The sequence below is a fragment of the Musca domestica genome, unplaced genomic scaffold (assembly GCF_030504385.1).
Source record: "Musca domestica strain aabys unplaced genomic scaffold, Musca_domestica.polishedcontigs.V.1.1 20, whole genome shotgun sequence".
NCBI lineage: Eukaryota > Metazoa > Arthropoda > Insecta > Diptera > Muscidae > Musca > Musca domestica.
Genome location: NW_026712250.1, coordinates 4312809 through 4338458, shown reverse-complemented (window position 1 = coordinate 4338458; position 25650 = coordinate 4312809). Strand labels below are relative to the sequence as shown.

General features: G+C 27.6%; 1 protein-coding gene across 26 annotated transcripts in view; it reads left to right on the top strand.

Annotated features, from left to right (window-relative positions):
- Positions 1-25650, top strand: part of para-like (sodium channel protein para-like) — a 198301-nt gene that overhangs the window by 159072 nt on the left and 13579 nt on the right. For all 26 annotated transcript variants that reach the window (NM_001286885.1, XM_059122225.1, XM_059122227.1 and 23 more), the window contains 4 exon segments: positions 1267-1389; positions 5521-5715; positions 6082-6327; positions 13157-13427. In NM_001286885.1, the coding sequence (NP_001273814.1) occupies positions 1267-1389; positions 5521-5715; positions 6082-6327; positions 13157-13427 (835 nt within the window).

Genomic DNA, 25650 nt, shown 5'->3' with positions numbered 1-25650 from the left:
CAATTTTCTGAGGAACCCATTTTTGAAGTCGATGAAATTTTTCCCTATAGAAATGCCGGTAGGTTGAAGGATTTTAAAACCTGTTGCCCATAAATTAAATATTTTATTTGAAAATTGATGTCAGGTACTATTTTAAACTTACATCTTGAACTCCCATCATATTGACATTTGACCTATAAAATACTATTGCCAAAAATACTATTCTAAAATACTTCCTGATCTACATTCTACGAACGCTCTTAATAAAAACCAAGCCATCTACACCAATGCCAACATTTTGTACCATTTCTTAGCTCAAATTTTAAGTTCGATTATTTTATTTTCAAATCTCTTTGCTTACTTTAATATTTTAGTTTAGAACTTTTTATGACATTTTGTAAAAACAAAAAATAGAAATTATTTATGAATTTATCACCACGAAATGCCTAATCAATTCAAATTCAGAAAAAAAACCGACCATATTCCATTGTTATTTTGTAGTGTATTTGAGTTATTTTAAGTATTTATGGTAGTTAGTAACCGATTTATTATAGACATCATACAAATCGTACAATTTATTGCAAGAACTGAAAACCAATGTTTGTTCACCCGAATTTTTTTTATGTTTGATATGTAAAATATTGTAAAAAAATTCTCTATTTTAAAGTCTGCTGTAATTTGTGCCTCATTTTTATGTTGATGCTTTGTATTGCCTGCCGTAATCAATGCGCATTTGTCGTATGAGTACTGCATGTTTTGTGTGTAGTGTGTACATAAAAATAGGGATCTTTAGATCGATTTTTACCCTTGTCTTTTTATGTTGGTTTGCAATACTCACATGCATTTAAATATTAAAGAGACAAGGCAAGAAATCGATTTCCTTTCTTTATCCTACTCTTTGTAATTATTTGTAGCCCTTACTAACTCTCCATCTCCATCATCCATAGAAATTAGTTAATTTCTTGAATCTATTTTACCCACCAAAAAAAAATATAACACACTTTATAAAATATATGAAAAATTTATTGACTTATATTAAAATGTAAAAATCAATTTTATTTATTTCCTTTCCCCAAAAAAAAAAACAAAAAAAAATTCAACAACATTCCATCCATCACTCCAACATTATGTGCAAAAAAAAAATCACTCCGACAACCTTATCATCCTCAAAACAAAAAACAATCTGCAAATTTCGATTGGCGCTGCAATTCCTCATCCGAATCCAAAAACCCCCAAATTTGTAAATCACAAATCACATCCCAAAAACCAAAAATACAAATACCAAAGGTTGTCGTGAATGCGCTGGTTCAAGCTATACCGTCCATCTTCAATGTGCTATTGGTGTGTCTGATATTTTGGCTTATTTTTGCCATTATGGGAGTACAGCTTTTTGCTGGAAAATATTTTAAGGTACGTTAATCTAAAAATAAACAAAAGTGAAACCAAAAACAAATGCAAAAAAAAAACACATAATTATGGAACTTTTTGATTGAGGCAAAAAAATAAAAATTCCAACACCAATCAAAAGGTTACCAAAATTCCGAATTTATTTAAAAAAAATACAAATTATACTACAGAGCAGTTAAAAATTAGCATTGAAAAATTCAAATTCAAGAATCTGGCATTTAATTTGCCCCCCAAATAAGGAGAATTCTTAATCTATTGAAATACGAACTTTTTAAAGCGTATCTTTGCATCTATTTTTCGTAAATAGTTGATGAAAAAAAATAGGTATTCAAGTTCTATGGCCATGGATATAGACATGCAATAAACTTAATACCTTCCTAGTTAAAAAAAATTAAAAAAATATTAAAAATAATGAATATATTTATAAATAATCAATAGTGTATAGAATTAGAATCTGTATTCAAAATATGCCACATCATTGGAAGTTTAAAATAAGGAAATCTCAATTTTTTTATTAAGGGTTTCAAACAGATTTTTAACTCAGGAAAAATACAATTTCTGAGATATAGGAAACCTAGGCTTTACCTTTATCTCAGGAACTGATTTAGACAATTATCTCCAAGGGACATATTTATTCTGGCGTCGAAATATATTGCCTCGTTCTCCTTTTCTTTACTTTTAGGCTTCAGTCAAAAATTAATCCCAAATAATGAACTCTATATAAATATATTTAATATTTAATTATATTTTTATGTTGTAAATTGACAGAAAACTAAAAATGTCGAAAATTAATAAAATTAAATAATAAAAAGTTTTCAAATAATTGACTATATATTTTTTTTTTTTTTTGAAATCCACAGAAAATCTACTACTCGAATTTTTTTTTTTATTTTGTTGCGCTCTTCTATTTTCTTTCTCTTGCGGTGTAAGTTCTTGCACTTTTTGGAATTTCAATGGCTTTACCCCGAGCTCATTTTTCAATGGCTTTGCCGAATGGAATATTGCGATATGTTCAGCTCAAGAGCCATTTTTCGACCACTGCGTCGCGGGTTTCGATCAAGTCGCTTCTTTACTTTTCGTACCATTTCTGCTCTATTTATGGGACAATTCATTGAATTTTCCCCACTTTTTTACCGAATAGAAATCTCAAAGTGTCATCCCTATAAATCCCCTTAAATGTGTGAGAAAACCATTGCCTACTTTAGGGAGTTGCATATCAATAATGCTTGTGTGGTGAATAAGACTAATGTGCCCTTATAGATGGAGTTAAGTAATTTGAGATAATGAGTTTTTGAATTTTTCGGTGCATACTTCTAGGAGTTTTGCTAAACATGAGCAACAGTGTTGCCATCGCAGGTTTCATCTATTGGAATCTTAACAAATCAATATATTTTTGTACCAGAGAGCCCAATATATTGACATTTTTTATTAGATGGACATATATACGTTGTGATGCAGATAAATCTACAATTTTTATACCCTACACCACAAGGTGCTCAGGGTATTATCTCTTTGTGCATTTGTTTATAACAGGCAAAAGGAAACGAGATAGACCCAAAGTTCCTTTCGATGATCTGCATAGAATCACATTCTGAGTCGATTTATGCATGTCCGTCCGGCCGTCTGTCATGTATTTTTGTAAACAAAGTTCAGTTCGCATTTATTACCTGATCCAGATGAAATTTTGCACAAATCATTTGTTTGGCCCAAAGACGAACCCTATTCAAAATGGGAGATAATCGTTAAAAATTTAGATATAGCTCCCGCATATAACTTCGTCCGATTTGCCTTCAATTGTACACCAAACGTGTAATATCAGCCCGAATAGTATGGAATTTTGTACATACAACCAATTGAGGCCTGAAAATAAGTATGCCAAATTTGATCGAAATCGGTTCAGATATAGCTATAGCTCCCATATATATATTGCTCATCCGATTTGTTATTTTTGTCCTTCGCAGTCGTAATATGCACTCTGTAACAACGATATTCAGGGAAATATATCAAATCCAGCTCAGAAATATCTTTGCCAAATTTTATCAAGATCGGTTCAGATTTGGAGCTATACTCCCATATATAACTTCGTCCGATTTACCTTTTATTGTGCACCAAACGTTTAATATTTGTCCAAATGGCATGAAATTTGGCACTTACGACCGAATTGAGTCTAGAAGCTAGTATGTCAAATTTAGTGAAGATCGGTTCAGATATAGCTATAGCTCCCATATATACTGTTCATCCGAATTTGTTATTTTTGTCCTCCGCAGCCGTAATATGCACTCTGTAACAACGATATTCAAGGATATATATCAAATACAGCTCAGAAATACCTTTGCTAAATTTTATCGAGATCGGTTCAGATTTGGAGCTATACTCCCATATATAACTTCGTCCGATTTACCTTTTATTGTGCACCAAACGTCTAATATTTGTCCAAATGGGATAAAATTTGGAACTTACGACCGAATTGAGTCTAGAAGCTAGTATGTTAAATTTGGTGAAGATCGGTTCAGATATAGCTATAGCCCCCATATAACGGTACCTTCCGATATGTGGTTTTTTATGATTCTAGCGACATTTTTTACCGGAATGGTTTCAAAATTAATGTTTAAAGTTCGTAATAGATGCTACAGCCTATGACAGAAAATTGTCTGTGCAGGTTCAGGTCTTCGTATAGCTCCCATATAACGGTACCTCCCGATATTCGTTATTTTAATGATTTTAGCGACATTATTCACCGGAATTGTTTCAAATTTGCTATTTGAAATTCGTAATGGATACTACAGCCTAAGACAGAAAATTATCTCTGCAGGTCCACGTCTTCGTATAGCCCCCATATAATGGTACCTCCCTATATTCGGTATTTTGGTGATTTAAGCGACATTATTCACCGGAATTGTTTCAAATTTGGTATTTGAAGTTCGTAATGGATACTACAGCCCTAGACAGAAAAATGTCTATGCAGGTCCACGTCTTCCTATAGCCCCCATATAACGGTACCTCGGGATTTTTGGTATTTTGATGATTTTAGCAACATTATTTACTGGAACTGTTTCAAATTTGGTATTTGAAGTTCGTAATAGATTCTACAATTTTAAACAGAAAATTGGTTGTGCAGGGCCACGTCGTCGTATAGATATATAACGGCTACATTCAGTATTTTTAAGATTTTAACAGAATTTTTAAGATTTTTTTAAAGAAAATTGCCAATTTTGTTCCAAATGGAGGAGGATATTCAAAGTTCGGCTTTTCACTTGTTTTTTTTTTTTTTTTTTTTTTCTTTTTTTTTTGTTTTGGTAGACGGTCTTTAAAAGGATTTCAGTAAACTGTGCAATTGCTATTTTAATTTTCACACTTATATTTTTGGTTGAGAATTTGAAGGGAAGACTCTTCCCAAGGCATTTTAAGATATATTTTCCTATGGGGAAGCATTTTCTTGTTTTTTTTTTTTTTTTTGTAAAAATACTACAAGTGGATTTTTTGCGAACTTTCATCTTTCAGGACATAAAAGAAAATTTAAAAAATATGGATTTTTCTAAGTTATTTTCTATAATCTCCCTACTTTTTTCCCTTGAGTTAAGACAACCATTTCCAATGTTGTGGCATATTCCGAAAAAAATATATATATAAATATTTTTTTATGTATATTTTAGTAAAAAAAATAAAAATGAATAGCTTTCCTATAACTCATTTAGAAAACAAACAAAAAAATGAGTGATTTATAATTTAAAAAAAAAATAGTATAAAAAACGCTCGCCTTAGCTTTTTTTAGATAACATAGAACAATTAAACAGAGCGTGGCACTTGTACAGAAAAAAAATTGAGAAAAAAATCTACCACTTTTTTTGGAGTGGAAAAAATAGACTTGTGCTAATATAGCTGCTTTATAGCTTTATAATATTTTTTTATTTTATTATTATTTTTTTTGTATAAAAAATTTATATATTTTTTATGGTATAAAAATTATTATTATTGTATATAAAAAAAACTACTGGGTAATATTTGTATGTATATTTAATGCAATTGCAAACAAATTTCCAATTAATGTCTTTTTGTGTCTTTTCCATAACCCAAAAATATTTGGAATTATTTTTTTTTTCGATATTCCTTCGTTCGTTCGTCTTTGTAAAACAGTGTAAAGATGGTAATGACACTGTGCTGAGCCATGAAATCATACCGAATCGTAATGCCTGCAAAAGTGAAAACTACACCTGGGAAAATTCGGCAATGAACTTCGATCATGTAGGTAATGCGTATCTCTGTCTATTTCAAGTGGCCACCTTTAAGGGCTGGATCCAGATTATGAACGATGCCATTGATTCACGAGAGGTAAACTATGCGTAATCTAATTTTTTTCACATATTTTCTAAGTAGTTTTCAAACACGAATTTTTTTTAATTTTGAGACACAAAACCAGAAAAAAATACTAATAATCGATTTTTTCTATTTTTTACCTTTTTCTTATTCCTTAATGAAATTATGACATGAAAATAATCACCAAAATAAAAATACAAAAATATCATCATTCAAATCACCAAAAAAAAAAAAAAACCACAACAACAACAACTTGTCCTCCCAACACATTTTGGAACCCCATACACCAAACATCAACTACTCAAAAAAAAACACCATCTACAACAAAAACACTCTCCAACAAAAATACCCCAAAAAAAAAAACCGAAAAAACACACACAGGTGGACAAGCAGCCGATCCGAGAAACCAATATCTACATGTATTTATATTTCGTATTCTTCATTATATTTGGATCATTTTTCACACTCAATCTGTTCATTGGTGTTATCATTGATAATTTTAATGAACAAAAGAAGAAAGCAGGTGGATCATTAGAAATGTTCATGACAGAAGATCAGAAAAAGTACTATAATGCTATGAAAAAGATGGGCTCTAAAAAACCATTAAAAGCCATTCCAAGACCGAGGGTAAGGCTTCGAATTTGAATCAACCCTAACCTAAATAACAATAATAATAACAAAAAACAAAAAACCAAAATAATCAACCTGACACACACAAAAGGATTAGCGTAACGAAAAAAAAACAACAACAACAAAAAAAAATCAAAATTTTAAATTTTATTTGAAAACAAAAAATCTGTGCCAATTTCCAAAACTTAGAAAAAAAAAAAACAAACAAATTGTAAATATCAGGAACCCAAAACAAAACTCCCCACTCTCTAACTCTCTCTCTCTCTCTCTCTCGCTCGCTCGTTCGTTCGTTTCCTACAAATAACTGTGTGTGTGTTGTGTGTGAGTGGGCCCCCTTGAAAAAACAAAACACTCCGCCAAACTGCCACAAAAACTCTACTCTCTTTCTCTCTCTCCCCCCCAAAAAAAAATTCTACACAAAGTTCGTTCCACAACTGTTCTCCAATTTTCAAAAAATACCCTATTTTTTCAACAACAACAAAAAAATCCAAAAAACAAGGTTGTCTGTTATTTGAATATTTTTATGTCTGCCATTTGAATATTTTCAAATGTTTCTGAAAACAACAACAACAAATGCGTACAAAAAAAAGAAAAATACAACAAAAAAATCGTTTACTCTTTTCCTTAAAAAATTTTTTTTTCAAAACCAAACGAAAAAATTTCCTAACTTATAGCCACTTGTATGCAATGTGTATAAACTTTTTTTTCCAACTACTTCTCATTTATATATATATACAATTATATATAAAAAAATTTTATTCAAAACAGAAATGGCATGTTTTCGAATCATATTTTCTTTTTTTTTTCTCTCTCTTACAATACTCAAAACAGACAATATTTTGAAAAAGAAAAAAAAAACCTTTAAAAAGAAAACGGAAATGTTTTCGAGAAACCAAAACAAATCCCATTGGCAAGGAACGATAACCACACATAATTTTTTTTTCTTAAATAAAGCATGTCAGTGCATGCCTTTTAAATAACAGAACTATATATTTCTCCAAAAAAAAAAACACCAAACAACCAACCAACCACACTTTCACCGCAACCTTAACCTAACTAAACCCCCCTCTACTCAGGAATGCTCAATACTCTCTCTCAAAAAATACCCCCCAAACATAGAATGGTATAGCCATATCCCAATATTTTTTTTAATTTTTTTACTTTTCTAAGCACCTCTCTAAATATACATATAGTGTATATATATTACATACTACTCAGATTTCGGTAAGCAGTGTTGTAAGAGGTTTTTATAACAAATCATGATCAGATCATTCTAAATTTTCATTAGATTAAAAAAAAAATTGGCAATAGTCTATTGCCAGAATTAAAAATTTGGTACCTGTATTCTAACATTTAGAAAATTTTCCTATGTTCGAGCCTTTAGGAGAACTTGCCCAAATTTTTTTCTATGTATGAGGAAGTCTGGCGCCTCTAACCTCCACTGTGCGAGTCCACTTTTAAGACGTCTTCTAACTAAAACCTATTTACTTTTGTTACATCTATTATGGGAGAGAACAATTTCCTCACTTAGAGAACTATTTCCTGTCGTATTTTCAAAGTACAGAAAATTTGGAATTTATTTATTTCACTGTAAAATTTTGAGGACTATTTTCCACACGTTCCAGCTATGGTATAAACTTTTGAGATCCTTCTGATGTTCTGTACAATTTTTCATAAGTAGATAGAAAATGGGGTACCTTTCAAACAAACAAATTCACCTCACCATAACTTCCAAGTATTATGGTGGGCTATTTTTAATGTAAAATATGTAGTATAGTTTTAGGTATGGACTTTTTTCTATTTCAAGTGGATTCATGCCAGAATTGAATATTGAAACCTGCATTCAAACATTCAGACAATTTTCAAATGTTCGAATCTTTGTCTGGGATCTCTAACTACCACTGTGCTAGGCATTTTAGGACGTCTTCTAACCAAAACCTAGCTACTTTTGTTACATCTGCTATTTTGGGCGCTATTTGTTCTCCAAAGGAGAACTTTTTTCTCAGTACAATCAAATATCTCTGACTCATTTTCAAGATACAGAAAACTTGAGATTTTGTATTTCAGATGGATTTTTGCAGAATTTTTCTCACTATAAATATATTTGAGTCCTATTTTCCATACGTTCCAGCTCTCGTAAAAACTTTTGAGATCCTTTAACTACGTCGACGTCTATGGGGACTCAATAATCTGCTGTTCTGTACAATTTACCATAAGTAGATAGAAAATGGGGTACCTTTCAAACAAATACAAATTCACCTCACCATAACTTCTAAGTATTATGGTGAGCTATCTTTAATGTAAAATATGTAGTATAGTTTTAGGTATGGGACATTTTTTCATTTCAAGTGGATTTATGCCAGAATTGAAAATTGGAACCTGCATTCAATCATTCATATAATTTCCAAATATTCGAGGCTTTAGGAGAAATTGCCTAAACTTTTTTGTATGGTTATGGAAGTCTGGGATCTCTAAACCCTACTGTGCGAGGCTTTTTAGGACGTATTTTACCTTAAAGCTAGCTACTTCTGTTACATCTGCTATTTTGGGTACTATTTTTTCCAGAGCAGAACTGTTTTCTTACTACAATCAAATATTTCTGACTCATTTTCAAGATACAGAAAACTTGAGATTTTTTATTTCAGATGGATTTTTACAGATTTTTTCTCACTGTAAAATTTTGAGGCCTATTTTCCATACGTTCCAGCTCTTGTAAAAACTTTTGAGATTCTTTACAATTATCCATAAGTAGATGAAAAATGGGGTCCCTTCCAAACAAACAAACTCACCTCATCATAACTTCAAAGTATTATGGTGAGATAATTTTGATGTAAAATATGTAGTATAGTTCTAGGCATGAGACATTTTTTTAATTTCTAGCAGAGTTTTCTCATTCCAAGTGGATTTTACCTTATTTTCCCCGAAATGGACACTTAATTTATTAATAATACAATCTCAGAACTTTAAAACTTTTTAATAATTTTTTGAAACCTGATTTCGTAAAGACTTGTCTTTATAATATTTTCCTGCAATTTATCCGAAGTAGATAGAAAATGGCGTGCCTTTGCCTCACCATAAGTTCAAGGTGTTATGGTAACATGTTCAATGCAAAATGTGTAGCAGAGTTTTAGGCATTTTACATGATTTTCACATTATTTACAATTAAAGTTCCTATATATCTTTGCAGCTGGCAATTTTTAGGACTTTTAAATACATCAACTTTTTCTGAAATAGTTATGAGGATTTTTTCAAAGTCTTATAATTTTTTGGGGCTCTTGGTCCATTTCAACGTTATTTTCATTGTACACATCTATTTGGGAACTTGTCTCCATACAAAATAATGTTTTTCCTTAATTTTTGACGAAATAGATAATAAATGGGGTAGCTTTGAGGATTTCCATGTTCTTGGATAACCCTAGCAACATAGTTTTAGGCATGATACCTTTTTTCATTTCAAGTGGTTCTTTTTTCCATTCGAAATGTTTTTTTTCTATTCCGAGCGGGTTTTCTCTTATTTTCACAGAAATTGAATATAGGTTCTTCTTTTCTTCTCAACTGGCAATTTTAAGAAAATTGGAATACATATTTCTTTGGAGGACATTTTTCCCATTTCTCAGCTTGCAATTTTAAGAAATTTTGAATACATCAATTTTTGAGAGACTGTCTTTACTGCTCAGGAGTTTTGTTTGAAAGACTTGCTATATTTTCGGGACAAAAAATAATGTTTTACTGTAATTTTCCCGAAGTAGATAGAAAATGGGATACCTTCGGAAGTCTCAGCTTGTCTTGACAGCCGAATGAATACTTTTGACATAATTTATGAAATTTTGGGATGTTTTCCCTTTTTAAGGCCATATTTCCCATTTCTTATGGTGCATCTAGCTCATTTAAGAGTTTCATTCAACTATGCATTTTTTTTTTTTTTTTTGGAAGATTGTATTTATAAAACATAATGCATTCTTCACGAAGTAATTTAAAATGGGAAACCTTTAAGGGTTTCCACTTGCCTTGGCAACTCTGACAAAATTTATTTCACAAAGAGAGCCAACTCACCTTACCACAACTTCAATGTGGTAAATAATAAAGTGTTTCAAATGTAAAATGAGTAGCATAGTTTTAGGCATGATACAGATAAAATAGAAAATAGTTCATAAACTGGGAATTTTGACATGTTCTCTAAAAATTATAAACAAATTGATTTTGTAAGAGGTAAGCATGTGACAAAAAATAATTAATAAATTTTTGAAAAATTCAGGAGTCATTAGTTATAAAACCAAAATAAAATATATAAAAATATAATTTTTACAAGAGATTTGAAAATTTTTAAAAGCAAGATATCCTAAATAAAATGTATTAGGGATCATTTGAAGAAAATTGTAAAATGTAAAAAAAAAATCCACTTTAAGTGTTTATTTCCATTATGCATTTTATAGAAGCTTGTATCCATAAAAAATAATTAATTTTTCCCGTAGTAGATGGAAAATGGGGGTACCAACGCTTGTCTTGGCAGCTTTGACAAAATTTGTTTTTCACAAAGAGAGCCAATTCACCTCACCACAACTTCAAAGTGGTAAATAAATGTTTCAAATGTAAAATGTGTAGCATAAATTTAGGCATAATCTAGACAAATTGGAAAATAGTTCATAAACTGTGAATTTTGATATGTTCTCCTAAAATTATTAATTTGAAAAAAATAATCAATACATTTTTTTCAAATATTGGGATGATATGTCCTTCAAAAATTATTAGAAAATTACTTTTTTAAAAAGGAGTTATTTGAAAAAAAAAATTAGTGCCAAATTGTCGACATTCAGGAGTCTCAAAAAATTAATTAAATAAAAAATATATTATTTATAACAAGAGCTCTTAAATTTTTTTGAATGTCTTAAATTTAGTATTTTAGAAATGACATTTTAAAATGTAAAAAATGCCGTTGAAAGAATTTACATCTGGAAGATAATTAAATTTTTTAGATGATTAATAAAAATCTAGAACCTCTTAATTTTATAAAAATGTACGAACTATTCAATGCAAAAAAATATATTTTTTTAATTCATGGAGCTCTAAAATGTTTCAAAAAAAAAACAACCTCTTTTATTTATACAAAAAAAAAATAAGAATTTTTTAATGTAAAAAAATATTTTAGTTTTTAATTTTCTTTAAATTCTCGGAGGCCTTAAAAAAAATTATTAAAAAAATATAAATAATACAGATATGTTTTTTTTTTAATTTTCGGAGATATTTTGAAACCCCTAAATAAAAAACGTTTAAAAAATATTATTTTTATATACCTACGACATTAGTTAGCTTAAAAGCCTAAGGAAATACTACGGTATCCCGAACAAACATGGCAACACTGTTCTAAAAGCCTAAGAACTAGGTTTTTGATTTTAAATCCTCCGGCTGACAAGCCGTTTTCCGTCGTCATTCTTAGGAATTATGAAATTCCTAAACAATTATAGGCTTTCTAAACAAATATAGGTTTTTAAAAATGTTAATAAATATGATTATAATAGGGTTTTCAAAAGATCCAGGAGCAAATTGCATTTTTTGTACCAAATTTATAACTACATCTGGAATCTGTAAAAAATTTAAAAATATAAAAAATATTTTAGATTTTTTTCTAGTTCTAGAAGCTCTTAAAAAAATCAAATGTTAAAAAAAATTATATATATTTTTTTTTAATTTTCGAACCTCTTAAAATTCTCTAAATAATATTTTTTAAAACCCTAAATAAAAAACATTTTACAAATATATTTATATTTCCTGCAAAATTAAATTGTTAAAAATTCTCAGTTTTTTTTTTAATCCTCCAGTTGAAAATCTGTCGTTGAAATTCATCGTCATTCTTTTCCAAAACAATAAAAACCCTTACAACACTGTTTGCCTACCAAACAGAACAGTTTTGGTTTGCATGTGTATTTCACACACATTACCACACTACCCTCTACCACTGCCACCACCACCACCACAACTACCAACAACAAACAACCACAATAATCCCTTAAATAACAATTTAAAAAAATAATCGAATATTTATTGGGTCATCCCACCAAATTTATCCAAAAAATAAAAAAGTGGGGAATGGCCCATACATATATGACCCATTTCCCTCTCTCTCTCTTAATCTCTCAAATTAGTTCTCTTCTATACGAACGTCCCTCTCCCCCCCAATAAACTACCTACAGAGAAAGTTTTAATTATTGGCACAGATCTTATAACAACAAAAAAAAAATACTCTCATATATTTATTTATATATATACCTAACTAACTACTTACCAATCAACTTACCTAAACGAATAATGTAATGCTAACTCAGAGAATGATGTATTGATTGAATGATATGATGCAATGTGATGTAAACTCATGAGAACCAACTAGAAAACATTGATCATCATCATGGCTCGTTTGCCCGCTCTCTCTCTCTCTCGCTCTCTGTCAATGTAGAGAGTGGGTTGGAGCAAAAATGTTCGTTAGAGAACAATTCAATTCATGGAATTTAATTTAGAAGAACGAATTTTTATTTTTTAGTCTCTTTTGAGTTATTTTTACATTTTTTTTAATTTCTCTTTTCATTTTTTGGTTGTGTGTGTACGAGATTATTATTATTACAATTATTATCGATATGAATGAACCGGTTATGAGCAAAGAACCAACAAAAAAAAAATCCGGATCACCATGCAATATATTGTATTGTATTTATTTATTTATTATTAATTTATTTGAATATTACCAACGATTCCGTTCATTATTTTCGTATTGTGTATTTTTCTCAATTTTATCTTCCACCCACGTTTGATTTTAATTTTTGTCTTTTCCTTCCAGTGGCGACCACAAGCAATAGTATTCGAAATAGTTACAGATAAAAAATTCGATATAATCATTATGTTGTTCATTGGCTTAAACATGTTTACCATGACCCTCGATCGGTACGACGCCTCCGAGGCGTACAACAATGTCCTCGACAAACTCAATGGGATATTCGTAGTTATTTTCAGTGGCGAATGTCTATTAAAAATATTCGCTTTACGATATCACTATTTCAAAGAGCCATGGAATTTATTTGATGTAGTAGTTGTCATTTTATCCATCTTAGGTAAGTAAACGTCCTGCCGACTTTCCAAACTTGCCAAAAAAAAATCCAAACAACTAACACAACAACAGGCAGTCAGTCAGTCAGCAAAAAAAAAATACCAAACAACCTAAAATCAGCCTTCAAATTCAATTTGTTTAACCAAAAAAAAATTAGTTAATGTTCAATTAATTTGTGTTATTGTTGTTTTTCCAAAAAAAAAAAAAAAAAAAAAAATCTATATTTGTATATTTGATGTAAAACACCCTTAACTCCCCGCCCCCTCTCTCTCTCTATTAAACCTTTCCACACCGAACAAAAAAGATACTAAAGTTTGTGTATATAAAACAATACTATTGTTGTTGTATTTAGTATTTTGGCTTAAGGCATATAAGGCATTTTTCAATTGTCCCTGTCGGGCCACCCTAATATCTCTTGGCTTTTTCATTTCTCGGCGGTGTACAATTTGATGGCCTTGTAGAGCCTTAAGTTTATGTGTAAGTGTTTTTGTAACTAAATGTTGTTAAATGTAACACCCTCTTCTACCCCCCAAACTAACCAAAAAAACTTAATGTTGTGCTTAAGTATTAAAACCAAACAAAATCAATCATGTTTATTTGTGTTAATTAACCGATAATATTTTATGTGTTTTAATGTTGCGTTTTTTGTGTTTTATGTTGTTTTTTATGAATATCGTTGTCATCAACATCATCGCTATTTACAATTTAAGGACCAGTTAAACAAGGCCTAAAACTTAAATAGAAATATTAAAAAAAATATTTAAAAAAATCAACGTGCGTAAAAAATAAACAAAAAATATGTATATAACAGCTTGGAAATTCAAAGACTTTATGGAGATCATCAATAAATTAATTAAATTTATTTTAAGTCACGATATGATTTTTTATAAAAAAAATTAAAAAATCCACGAGCTATGAATTTTTATTATTTATTTATTTTTTTTTTTTTAATTCATGGTCTATAAATTTTCATAAAAAATAAAAATCCACGAGCTATGAATTTTTATAAAATATTTTCTTGTTAAATTCGCGAGCTACAAATTTTTATAAAATATATTTTTTAACATATATATTTAAAAAAAATATATAAAATATATATTTTTAAAAAAATTCACGAGCCATAAATTTTTATAAAAAATATATATTTTTTTAAAAAATCGAAGGGCAATGAATTTTTATAAAATATTTTTTTTTTGTTAAATTCACGAGCTAGGAATTTTCATAAAATAATTTTTAAAAAAATCATTGAGCTGCGGCATTTTATAAAATATTTTTTTAAACAATCCAAAAACCGTGAATTTTTATAAAATATTTTTTTTTAAATCCACGAGACATGAATTTTTATAAATTAATTTTTGTTAAATTCAGGAGCTTTGAATTTTATAAAATATTTTTTTGTTAAATTCACGAGTCATGAATTTGTATAAAACATTTCTTTAAACTATACACGAGCTAAGGATTTTTATAAAATATTTTTTTAACTTCATAAGCTATACATTTTTATAAAATATTTTTTTTAGTTCGTGAGCTTTGATTTTTTTATGAAATATTTTTTAAAAAAACAATTCATGAGCTAAAGATTTTTATCAAGTATTTTTTGTTAAATTAATAATAAGCTATAATTTTTTATAAAATATCTTTTTTTAAATTCATGAGCTTTGAATTTTTTATAAAATATTTTTTTTTTAATTCGTGAGCTTTGAATTTTCTTGTTAAATATTTTCTTGTTAAAATCCACTAGCTTTGAATTTTTACAAAATATTTTTTATAAAAACCACGAGCTATAAATTTTTATAAAATACATATGTTTTTAGATCTACAAGCTTCAGTTTTTATAAAGTATTTTTTATAAAAATCCACGAGTTATAAATTTTCATAAAATAATTTATAAAAAATTCATGAGCCATGTATTTTTATAAAATATATACTTTTTTAAAATCCACGGACTATGTATTTTTATAAAATATATAATTGTTTTTTAAATTTCTCGAGTTATGTATTTTTATAAAATATTTTTTGAAACTTCGAGCAATGAATTTTTAAAAAAATATTTTTTTAACAAATCCATTGGGTAAGAATTTTTATTAAATATTTTCTATAAAAATCCAACAGCAAACAATTTATAAAAAAATTAAAAAAAATCCGCGAGCCATGGATTTTTTAAAAATATATTTTAAAAAATTCGCGAGCAGTGGATTTTTATAAAATATTTTTTATAAAAATCCACCAGCCATAAATTTTTATAAAATATATATTTAAAAATTTTTATAAAAATATTTTAAAATATTATTAAATAAATTTTTATAAAAATATTTGTTTTAAAAAACCCATTTGCTATGAATTTTTACAAAATATTTTTTATAAAAACTACGAGCTATAAATTTTTATAAAATATATATATATTTTTAAATCTACGAGCTTCAGTTTTAATAAAATATTTTTTATAAAAACTACGAGCTATAAATTTTTATAAAATAATTTGTAAGAAATTCATGAGCCACGGGCTATGCATTTTTATAAAATATATTTAATTTTTTTCTCGAGCTATGTATTTTTATAAAATATTTTTGAATCTACGAGCTATGAATTTAAAAAAAAAATATTTTTTTTAACAAATCCATTGGCTATGAATTTTTATTAAATATTTTTTATTAAAATCCAAGAGCAAACAATTTATAAAAAAATTAAAAAAAATCCGCGAGCCATGTATTTTTATAAAATATTTTTTAAAAAATTTGCGAGCCGTAGATTTTAATTTTTATGAAATATATATATTTTTTTAAATCTACAATCTATGGATTTTTATAAAAATCGACGAGCTATGAATATTTATAAAAAAATATATTTTTTAATCTACAAGCTATGAATTTTTATAAAATATTTTTTATAAAAATCCAATAGCAACGAATTACTAAAATATATTTTTTAAAAAAAACCAGGAGCCATGAATTTTTATAGAAAATTGTTTTAAAAATCCACGATCTATGCAATTTTATAATAAATTTTTTTCTTTAAATTCACGATCATGTATTCCTATCTTTTTTTTAAATTCGCGAGCAATGAATTAAAAAAAAATATTTCTTAAAAATCGCGAGCTATTCTATTGTTTAAAAAAAGTATTATTTAAAAACTACTAGCTGTTTTATTGTTAAAAAATATTTTTTTTTAAAAACCACGTATTATTTTATTGTCAAAAAAATATTTTTAAAAAATCCATGAACTAATAGAATTCTAAAAAATTGTAATATATATATTTTATAAGTCCACTAGCCGTTTTATTCCTAAAAAAAACATTTTTTAATACGCGAGAAGTTTTATTTTAAAAAATATTTTAAATGTTTAATTTCTAAACAAATTATAAAATATTTTTTTTAATAATTCACAAACAGTTTATTTCTTAAAATATTATTTTTTTAAATTTCACAATCTGCTTAATTTTGTAGAAATATTATTTAAACAAAAATCTGTGAGGGTTTTAATGTAAATGACCCGTTTAACTGGTCCTTTCATAAGCCATACAACTCGCTTCACCATTATTGATGTAATTCATTAAAAATTGTTCTGAATATTCACACTGTTATAAATGTTTCTAAAATAATATATATTAATTCATATACATTTTCTATAATTTAAAAACATAGCTTCATTATTTTTTTATATATCATCTTAAAAAATCAAAGCTTTTATAAATATTAAATTATCTTGTGTACACATTAATTGTTAATATTTAATGTAAAATTGAAATAATTATTTTTTTAATTATATAAAAAATATTACATATAAAAAATAATTAAATAAAATTGTTTAATTGATCCCCATAGAGATTTTTGTGTACAAAAGAATTCCCAGCCTTTAGTATATTATTTTTTTTTTTTTTTTGTTATAAATTTTTATATACATACATATATACTCCCCGCCCCTCTTAAAGCGTATTTTGAGTCAATGATGTTCAACCTCCTTTTATTGTGCGTAACTTTGTTAAATGTCTTCGTAAATAATTTATATCGTAAATATTTATATCTGTAACGCTGTCTCTTCCCATATTATATATATGTACTTGTATATGTGTAATTTTTTATGTATTAAGCTTTGTCCATATATTTATATATTTCTTGTAGCAATAGAAAAACGAAGATTTTTTAATATATTATATGTATACGTGTGGTAAAAATCTTTAAAAAAACTGGGCTTTGTATTTTCCTAACTTCTTCTTCCGCTATATTTATATTGAAAATAATACTTCTTAGTAAATATATAAATTATTTAATTTTTTAGAAAAGTATATATTCAACTTTTTTATTCTTTAAAAATATTTGTAATATCATAACAAAACTAGGCTTTAAAAATCTATATCGAAAATATTTAGAAATGCTTTTATTGTATTTGTAATAGAAATAGAAATATTTTTAGGAATTATCCCATGCAAAGTATCTAGTCAAATAGCTAGAATTCCTTGAGGTAGAAAGAGGGAAATCAATTTTTAAAAATTACATAATTTTTTTTGTAATAAGCTTTACTTGGGAAAATTAATAATTTCACGTTGGGCGCCATTTAAATATAATTTTCCTCAAATAGTTTAAGTTTAAGCTTTGTTTGGGAAAATCAATAATTTCACTTTGGGCGCCATTTAAATATAATTTTCCTCTATTAGTTTTAGTTTAAGCTTTACTTGGAAAAATCAATAATTTCACGTTGGGCGCCATTTAAATATAATTTTCCTCAAATAGTTTAAGTTTAAGCTTTATTTGGGAAAATCAATAATATCACGTTGGGCGCCATTTAAATATAATTTTCCTCTAATAGGTTAAGTTTAAGCTTTACTTGGAAAAATCAATAATTTCACGTTGGGCGCCATTTAAATATTATTTTCCTCTAATATTTTAAGTTTAAGCTTTACTTGCGAAAAGTAATAATTTCACGTTGGGCGCCATTTTAATATTAATTTCTTCAAAAAGTACAGAAAGTTATTTAGATCCTAATTCTGAACTTACAGTTGTTTAGCAATATTTTAGAAAAATATATATCAATATTAGCTCGGTCCCTACTCTCTACTCTTTGAGGGATTATTCTAATGATCTATATATGTTCCTTTAGAAAGTAAATAAACCTTTAGTGTCTAGACAAAATTTCTCTGAACTATAAATTTTTCGAAAATTTCCTCCAATAAATCTGTCTTTTCTCATAGAAAAAATTACCAAAAAAATTAATTACAAATTTTTAAAAATTAGTTTTTTTATTGTTAGAAAAAACGAACTATTATATGATTTAGTGTTATTTGTTTAATATTATTATTATTATTAGCAGATGTTAGTAAATTTCATGTAAATCAATTCCCTTTTGATAGTCTATTTAAAGCACACATAATATCTTCAAAATTGGCACATATATTTAAAATATATATTGGATCAGAACCTTAATAACACTTGAATATATAAAAAATTAATAAAAACAACTAATTTCCAGCACAGATTAGTAAAAAATATTTGCACCCATTGAATATTGAATTTACAATAGCAATTTATACAAACATATTTTTTAAGGAGCCTTTGTAAATTATTTCCCATACAAAGACGTTTTTCTTAATACTCTTGCTAGGCGTCATTTGAATTTATAATATTTTAAAAAAAAAATAATTTTGTTCCAATATACGAACCTAAACTTCTTAAACCCTTTGTTGGGCGCCATCTTAATATGAAAATTTATGTGAAAGAATATTTATACTCGAATAATATGAGGATTTATACTCAAATGGTAACTAAAATAGTTATAATAATATAAGTTTTAATGTGTATATATAAATAATTTCCAATATAAAAAAAATTACTTAACTCAACCCCTTGTTGGGCGCCATTTGGGAAAAAAACTTAAAGAGTATTATATTAATAGGACCCAGCTCTATAGCCTCCAAAGCAATTGTATATTTATTTAAGGCTAAAATTCTATAAGTCTACTCGTTGGGAAGTTTTCCACGTTGGGCGCCGTTAGTAATATTGTAAATCTAATTTCAAAAAATTTTACGAATTATTTGAAATGATGTTCAATAATATTCTATTGAACCTAGTTCTATAGACAGTTTCAAGTTGTTTAAAAATCCAATATCTATTCCATGTCGTTGGGCGCCATTAGATATACTAAAAATCTTATTTAAAAATTTTAATGAATTGATTGTAGAAAATGTTCAAAGAGTTGCCCAGAAAATTCTAAAATTCATTTAATATCGATTTTCAAAAAAAAAGTAAATAAATAAAATAATAATAATTAAATCGTTACTTCTAGGATGTTGTGTAGTTGTATGCCGAAATATTTTCACGTTGGGCGCCACTAATTAAATTGAATAAAATTGATTTGTCGAAAGGAATTGACAAATTTATAGTGAAAAAATTTTAAATGATAGTCAGTACAAAATTTTCTTTTGAAAGCCTCTTTAAAAAAACGTCCAAAGGCCCAATTTTATAATCGAAAAAAAAAAATCTCAAGTTTGTATTCTTTTTCAATCTATATAGAACCCACGGCAATATATGATTTACTTTCAGCGCAATTTCAAATATATTTGTAGCGAAAATTCTACTTGTGTCGTGTCGAAATATTTCGACGTTGGGCGCCATTAGGAATAAACACGATCTTATTGAAAAAAGTAAATGAATTAATCGCAAAAACAACAGATTTTTCCATTGAAGTTAGTTTCAAGATAAACTCCATGTTGGACGCCATTAAAAAAAGCTTAAATTTCATGTCCATTCTATATCAATTTGTGGAAGAAAAAATTAATTAAAATCTAAAATTCTACAAGTTTATACATGTCTATGTCTATTCACAATGGGCGCCATTAGTTAAGTTTTGACAAAAAATCGCACAAGTTTTGAAAATGATATTCAATATTAAAGTCAAATTTAAATAAATCCCAAAATTGGGCTCATTAAAAACATTCAATATCAATTTTACGGAAACATTCAATTCAAAAAAAAATCTTCAAAAAAATTTCCATGTAGTTAATCCAAATTTCGGAAATACGGTTACTTAAAAGTTGGGCGCCATTTAAAATATTTTGGCTATTTTAATACGTTTTGTCAATAACTAAGACAATAGGAAATGTAAAAATAAAATTAAAATAATTTAAGTGATTTTTTTTATAAAAATATTTCGTAAAATATTTATTTTCAATAAAAAAAAGTAAGAGGCGCCCAGTGTAGAAAAATACAAAAAATTTTAATTAGCATAACGTTGAGATAAAATGAATTACATTCAAATATTTTCAAATTTTCTTAGCTTAATTTTACACAAAAAAAAAAAATCAATTGATTGCCGTTTGTGTGATACGTTGGGCGCCACTTAAACGGGAATTACTTCCGGATTAAAAAACAGTTGAAGTTATTTTTTTAAGTATTTATATATTAACTTATTTTTTAAAAATTAAGGTTTGATATACAAACAAATAATTAGAATTTAATATTGATTTTCTTTTGAAGCATCGTAATTTGGGCGCCAGTTTTGTATAAGAAAATAGTTAAATGAGACAATAATATCGAAAAGCGATTTGGGCGCCACATGAAAAATTCGTAAAAAATCACACATTATTTTGACTTTCAAGGGGGTCATATTGAACGCCATTTGTAAAAAAAATAAAAGAAAATATTTATAAAATATTAGATGGGTTGGGTGCCATATATTATATTTGGGTTATTATTATCCATACGAGGTTACACATAATTTTTATTTTATTTTATTTTTTTATTTCACTTATATCACATAGGGACCCTCTTGTGAGAGTAGAAAAGTCTTCAAAATAAAAATTTGCTCACAAAATATGAAAAATGGATGTCATTTGAAAAAGTTAGACCTTAATTAAAAAGTTCCTCTTAATATCGTTTTTTCTTTTCAATACCCCACGTTGGGCGCCAACATAAAAAATAACAAACTACGAAAGAATTTGGCATGACCAATTAATTTTAAGCTTTTACTATACAGTGTTTCACATTATTACGATATATTTTCAATACTTGTGTATTGGGCGCCACTTATAAAAACCAAAAAAAAAAAAAAAAAAAAAAAAATTAAATAAAAATCTATTCCATTATAAAATAGTAAAAATCAATGAATAGCCATACAAGGGGTGCCATTCGAAATATTAACACCCCAAACTTACTGCCAATTTCCATTTCACTAATGCCCCGCGTTGGGCGCCAATATGAAAATTGGTTTTATTTAATTTGTATTAAAAATTAATCTTAAAATCTCAGGTTAAAAGCTTCCAATACATAACAAAATATTAGCATCAAATCGAATGAGATGGGCGCCATTTTAATCTAACAAATTTTTCGTAGACGCCCTCATCAAAAAATTCGAAAAATAACATCCAAATAAATACTTTTTGTTTAGAAAAAAAAAATAGAGAAAAAATGATTCCCAACGTTGGGCGCCACTTTAACAAAATTCATAAAATACAATAGTTTCTATAAAAATTTGGGAATTGTATTTCTCTTAAAACAATTATGTAAATTGTTTTGTTTATATGGCCCCACGTTGGGCGCCATTCTAAAAAAAATTGAAAATATTTGCTTAAATAAATTTTAAATTTTTATTCAAAGAAGCCCTAAATATATGAAAAAAATATTATAATTTTAAGCTTAGTTTTTAAGATATTGAAGCTCTCTACATTTCCTAAAAAAAACGAAATGGGTTGAACATCACTGATTTAAATGATCGCCTCCGAAAAAACATATATACGTAAGCACAATAGTGGAAAGGAAAACTACGTTCTCTGTTTGTTTTAATTTTTTTTTTTTTTTAACAAATATCAAATATGGCTTTCAAAAATAAAAATCCAATTTTCCACACTCCTCCAACTAAATACCAGAAAGAAAACGGCAACTCTACGCAAGAAAAAAAAAAAAGAAATTAAAAATAAAAAATAACAAAACTAAAAGATGGCTTAAAATATGCTTTACTACATTCAAAAATTGCAGCAGAAAGCTTTCATTTCGTGGCTGGGTTAAGTTTTTTACGCACAAAAAAAAAAAAAAAAATTATAATAAAAATGCTTTACTTTTTGTAAAAAAAAAAATCAAAAGCATTTGTTTTGAAACAAAAAATATTTTTGTTAAAAAATATATTTTTTTATAAAAAAATATTTTTTTTATAACAAAATATTTTTTTTATAACAAAATATTTTTTTATAACAAAATATTTTTTTTTTATAACAAAATATTTTTTTTTTGTTATAATGAAAATTAACCCAAATGACGAAATGAAAGTTATGGCTTTTCTTTGTTTTGCAAAGAAAGTCCTGCAATTCTGCTGCTGGCTTTAATCTCAAAATTGCGCCTAATAGCTACGTCAAAATAAAAGCTCTACAGTTTCTACAACAACTACTACTACTACAGTCCAAAACCAAAAAAAAACTACTACTACTTTTTTTTACCATCCACTATTTTGTTTTCTTTCTTGAAACAGTTTCAATGTTTAAAAAATAATAATTTTTTGTAAAAAAAAGTTTTGTTAAACTTTGGAAAAAAAAAAGTTTATTTGTTTTTTAAATGTTCAATGTTTTTTTCATTTGTGTTTTCGTTAATTAAATGTTTTTTCCTTGTTACAAAAAAAAAAACAACTTTTGAGTTTTGCGAGCTTTAAAAGCTTTTTTTTAAATTTTTTTAAAATGTAAAATACACTTAAGATGTTAAAAAAAAAAAAAAACACACACCAGCCCCTTTATTTTGAAAAACAAATCTACACCAAAAAAACCAAAAAGCTTTCCAAAAAAACACACACACACGAAAATCTACACTAAAACAAAGAAGTTATTAGGTCAAGCTTTTTTAGCTTAAAGCTTAAAATGAAATATATGAAAAAAAATCCGAAAAAAAACAATCACTTTGATCTCTAAGTGATATCCATAATGACGAATATATTAAAGACCGAAGAGTTTGAAATAAGAATAACAGAAGCCTTACGACGCCTTAAAAGCTTTAACCCTATCTTTTTTTTGGTCTCAAATGTAAATATGAATGCGAGCGAACTCTTGGAATTAAAAAATAAATAAATAAAAACCGGCAAAAGCTTTGTGGCTTTTGCAGATTTCTTTGCAAATATTCTTTGCAAATATAACAAAATGGCTACTTCGTGGCGGACTCCGTGTCAGTCCCTCACCCCGTAATTCAGCGATTCAATCAGAGTTATGTATGATATGCCTACCTCAGCTCTAGGGGGCACTATACTACATGCCTCTGTAAGCTTTTCACTTGGCATGATGCTTCTTAACAGCTATAAACGTTCTTTGAAGTCAGCCTACCAGTCTGCCTGAGTGGTCCGAAGTTTGAGGTCATGCAAGAGTAATTTTTTTAAATATTTTACAAGGCCTTCAGGGAAAGTTTATACCTGTCAAAACCCCAAAAAAAATATGCAGCTTTTTTGCGAGCATTTTCAATTTTATTTTATCTACCTACAAATGCTTGACTTGTTTCCTCCCCCCCAATCATGCCAATTAAAGTTTGAATCTGTTTAATGGTTTTGGTCCATACTGCCAGTGGATATTATGTACTTTACTATGAACTCTTGTAGTTTAATAGTAAACATTTTGTAGAATTCTATACCCCCTCAGAAAAAAAATAAAACCAGTACCACCCACCACCTATCGAAAAAGTAGCATTATAACCAAAGTACCAGCAGAAGTGCCTAGCACACTTAGTGTAATCATGGATTTAGTAATAACTTCTAAAAAAAATGAAAACGTAAATATCTCAAGTAATTTGTATACCCTATAGATGTGTAGATTCGTAACCAGATATGTGTTAAAAAAAGCATGCTTTCAATGGTTTAATTTTTATAATTTTCTTGAAAAACTGAAAAAAATAATTGATGTTGTAATTAATGTTTTTTTTATTTCCGATTCCAAGCTCAAAAGAAGCTTTATTTTATTTTCTCTTTAAAGCTTTTATTTTTACTAACTCTCTCTATTTATCTCTCTCCCCCAACCACTCTCTTGGATTATTAATGCAAGCAACAAGGGCAGCAGGAAAGTCCTAGATATAGAACAACAAATCCCCCCTTAAAGCCATTAGAGTGCGTGTGAACCTCCCTCAATATGGAACGCTTTTTTCCAATTGTTTGATAAACTTACTTCTTTTTTTGTAAAAAAAGATCTCTCCTCCCTCCCTTGTAACGTAGCTTCAATACGTAGCAATCTATAGTCATCACTGTAATATATTTTGAAAAAAAGTAAACTAGCAAATCGCATCAATCATTAGATTCTCTGATGATTTTTGCAGTCAGATGACTACGGGCAGTATGAAATCTTTTTCGTCATATGACTACAAGTATCAAATGCAATGAATTTTCTTCAAAATTCAACAAATAATCATTAGAGAAAAAGAAAACTAGAAATCAAAAAATTTAAATCATTTTTAGTAATCGTAACGTAACGTAAAGTAAATGTAAATTTTGAAAAAGTAGTCATAATTGTAGTCATAGGATAGCCTTTGAAAACCCCCCTAGGAAAACATATAGTTTTGGAAAAAAAATTAATTGAGAGTAAATTTTTATACCCCACACCACTTGGTTAACTGGGAAATGAAAAAAAATATATATATATTTTTTATGGAAAGGAATTGTAATGAGTATAAAGTCCAATCTCCCTCATCGATTGTCAACTTAGTATTCTGTTTACGGATCCTGCTCGGAGGATCCATGTTTTAATGAGAAATGAATGGTTTGACTGTTGATTCAATTCTGATTTTATTTCAAAAATATTAATTTCTTAAGTGCTACAAAAACTAATCGAACTTAACCTAATTGCAGTCACACAATTATTCGTATCTATTCTAATATTGAATGGAGAATATTGCAGGGCTTCTTGCAGGTTAATTGGGAAATGAAAAAGAAAATAATTTTTTATGGAAAGGAATTGTAATGAGAATAGAGTCCAATCTCCCTTATCGATTGTCAACTTAATATTCTGTTTTCAGATCCTGCTCGGAGGATCAATGTTTAAATGAGAAAAAAAAAACCAACCAAATGGTTTGACTGTTGATTCAATTCTGATGTTATTTCAAAAATATGTTTTTTAAGTGCTACAAAAACTAATCGAACTTAGCCTGATCGCAGCCACACAATTATACTTATCTATTCTAATATTGAATGGAGAATATTACAGGGCTTCTTGCAAGTTAACTGGGAAATGAAAAAAAATGAATTTTTTTATGGAAAGGAATTGTAATGAGAATCGAGTCCAATCT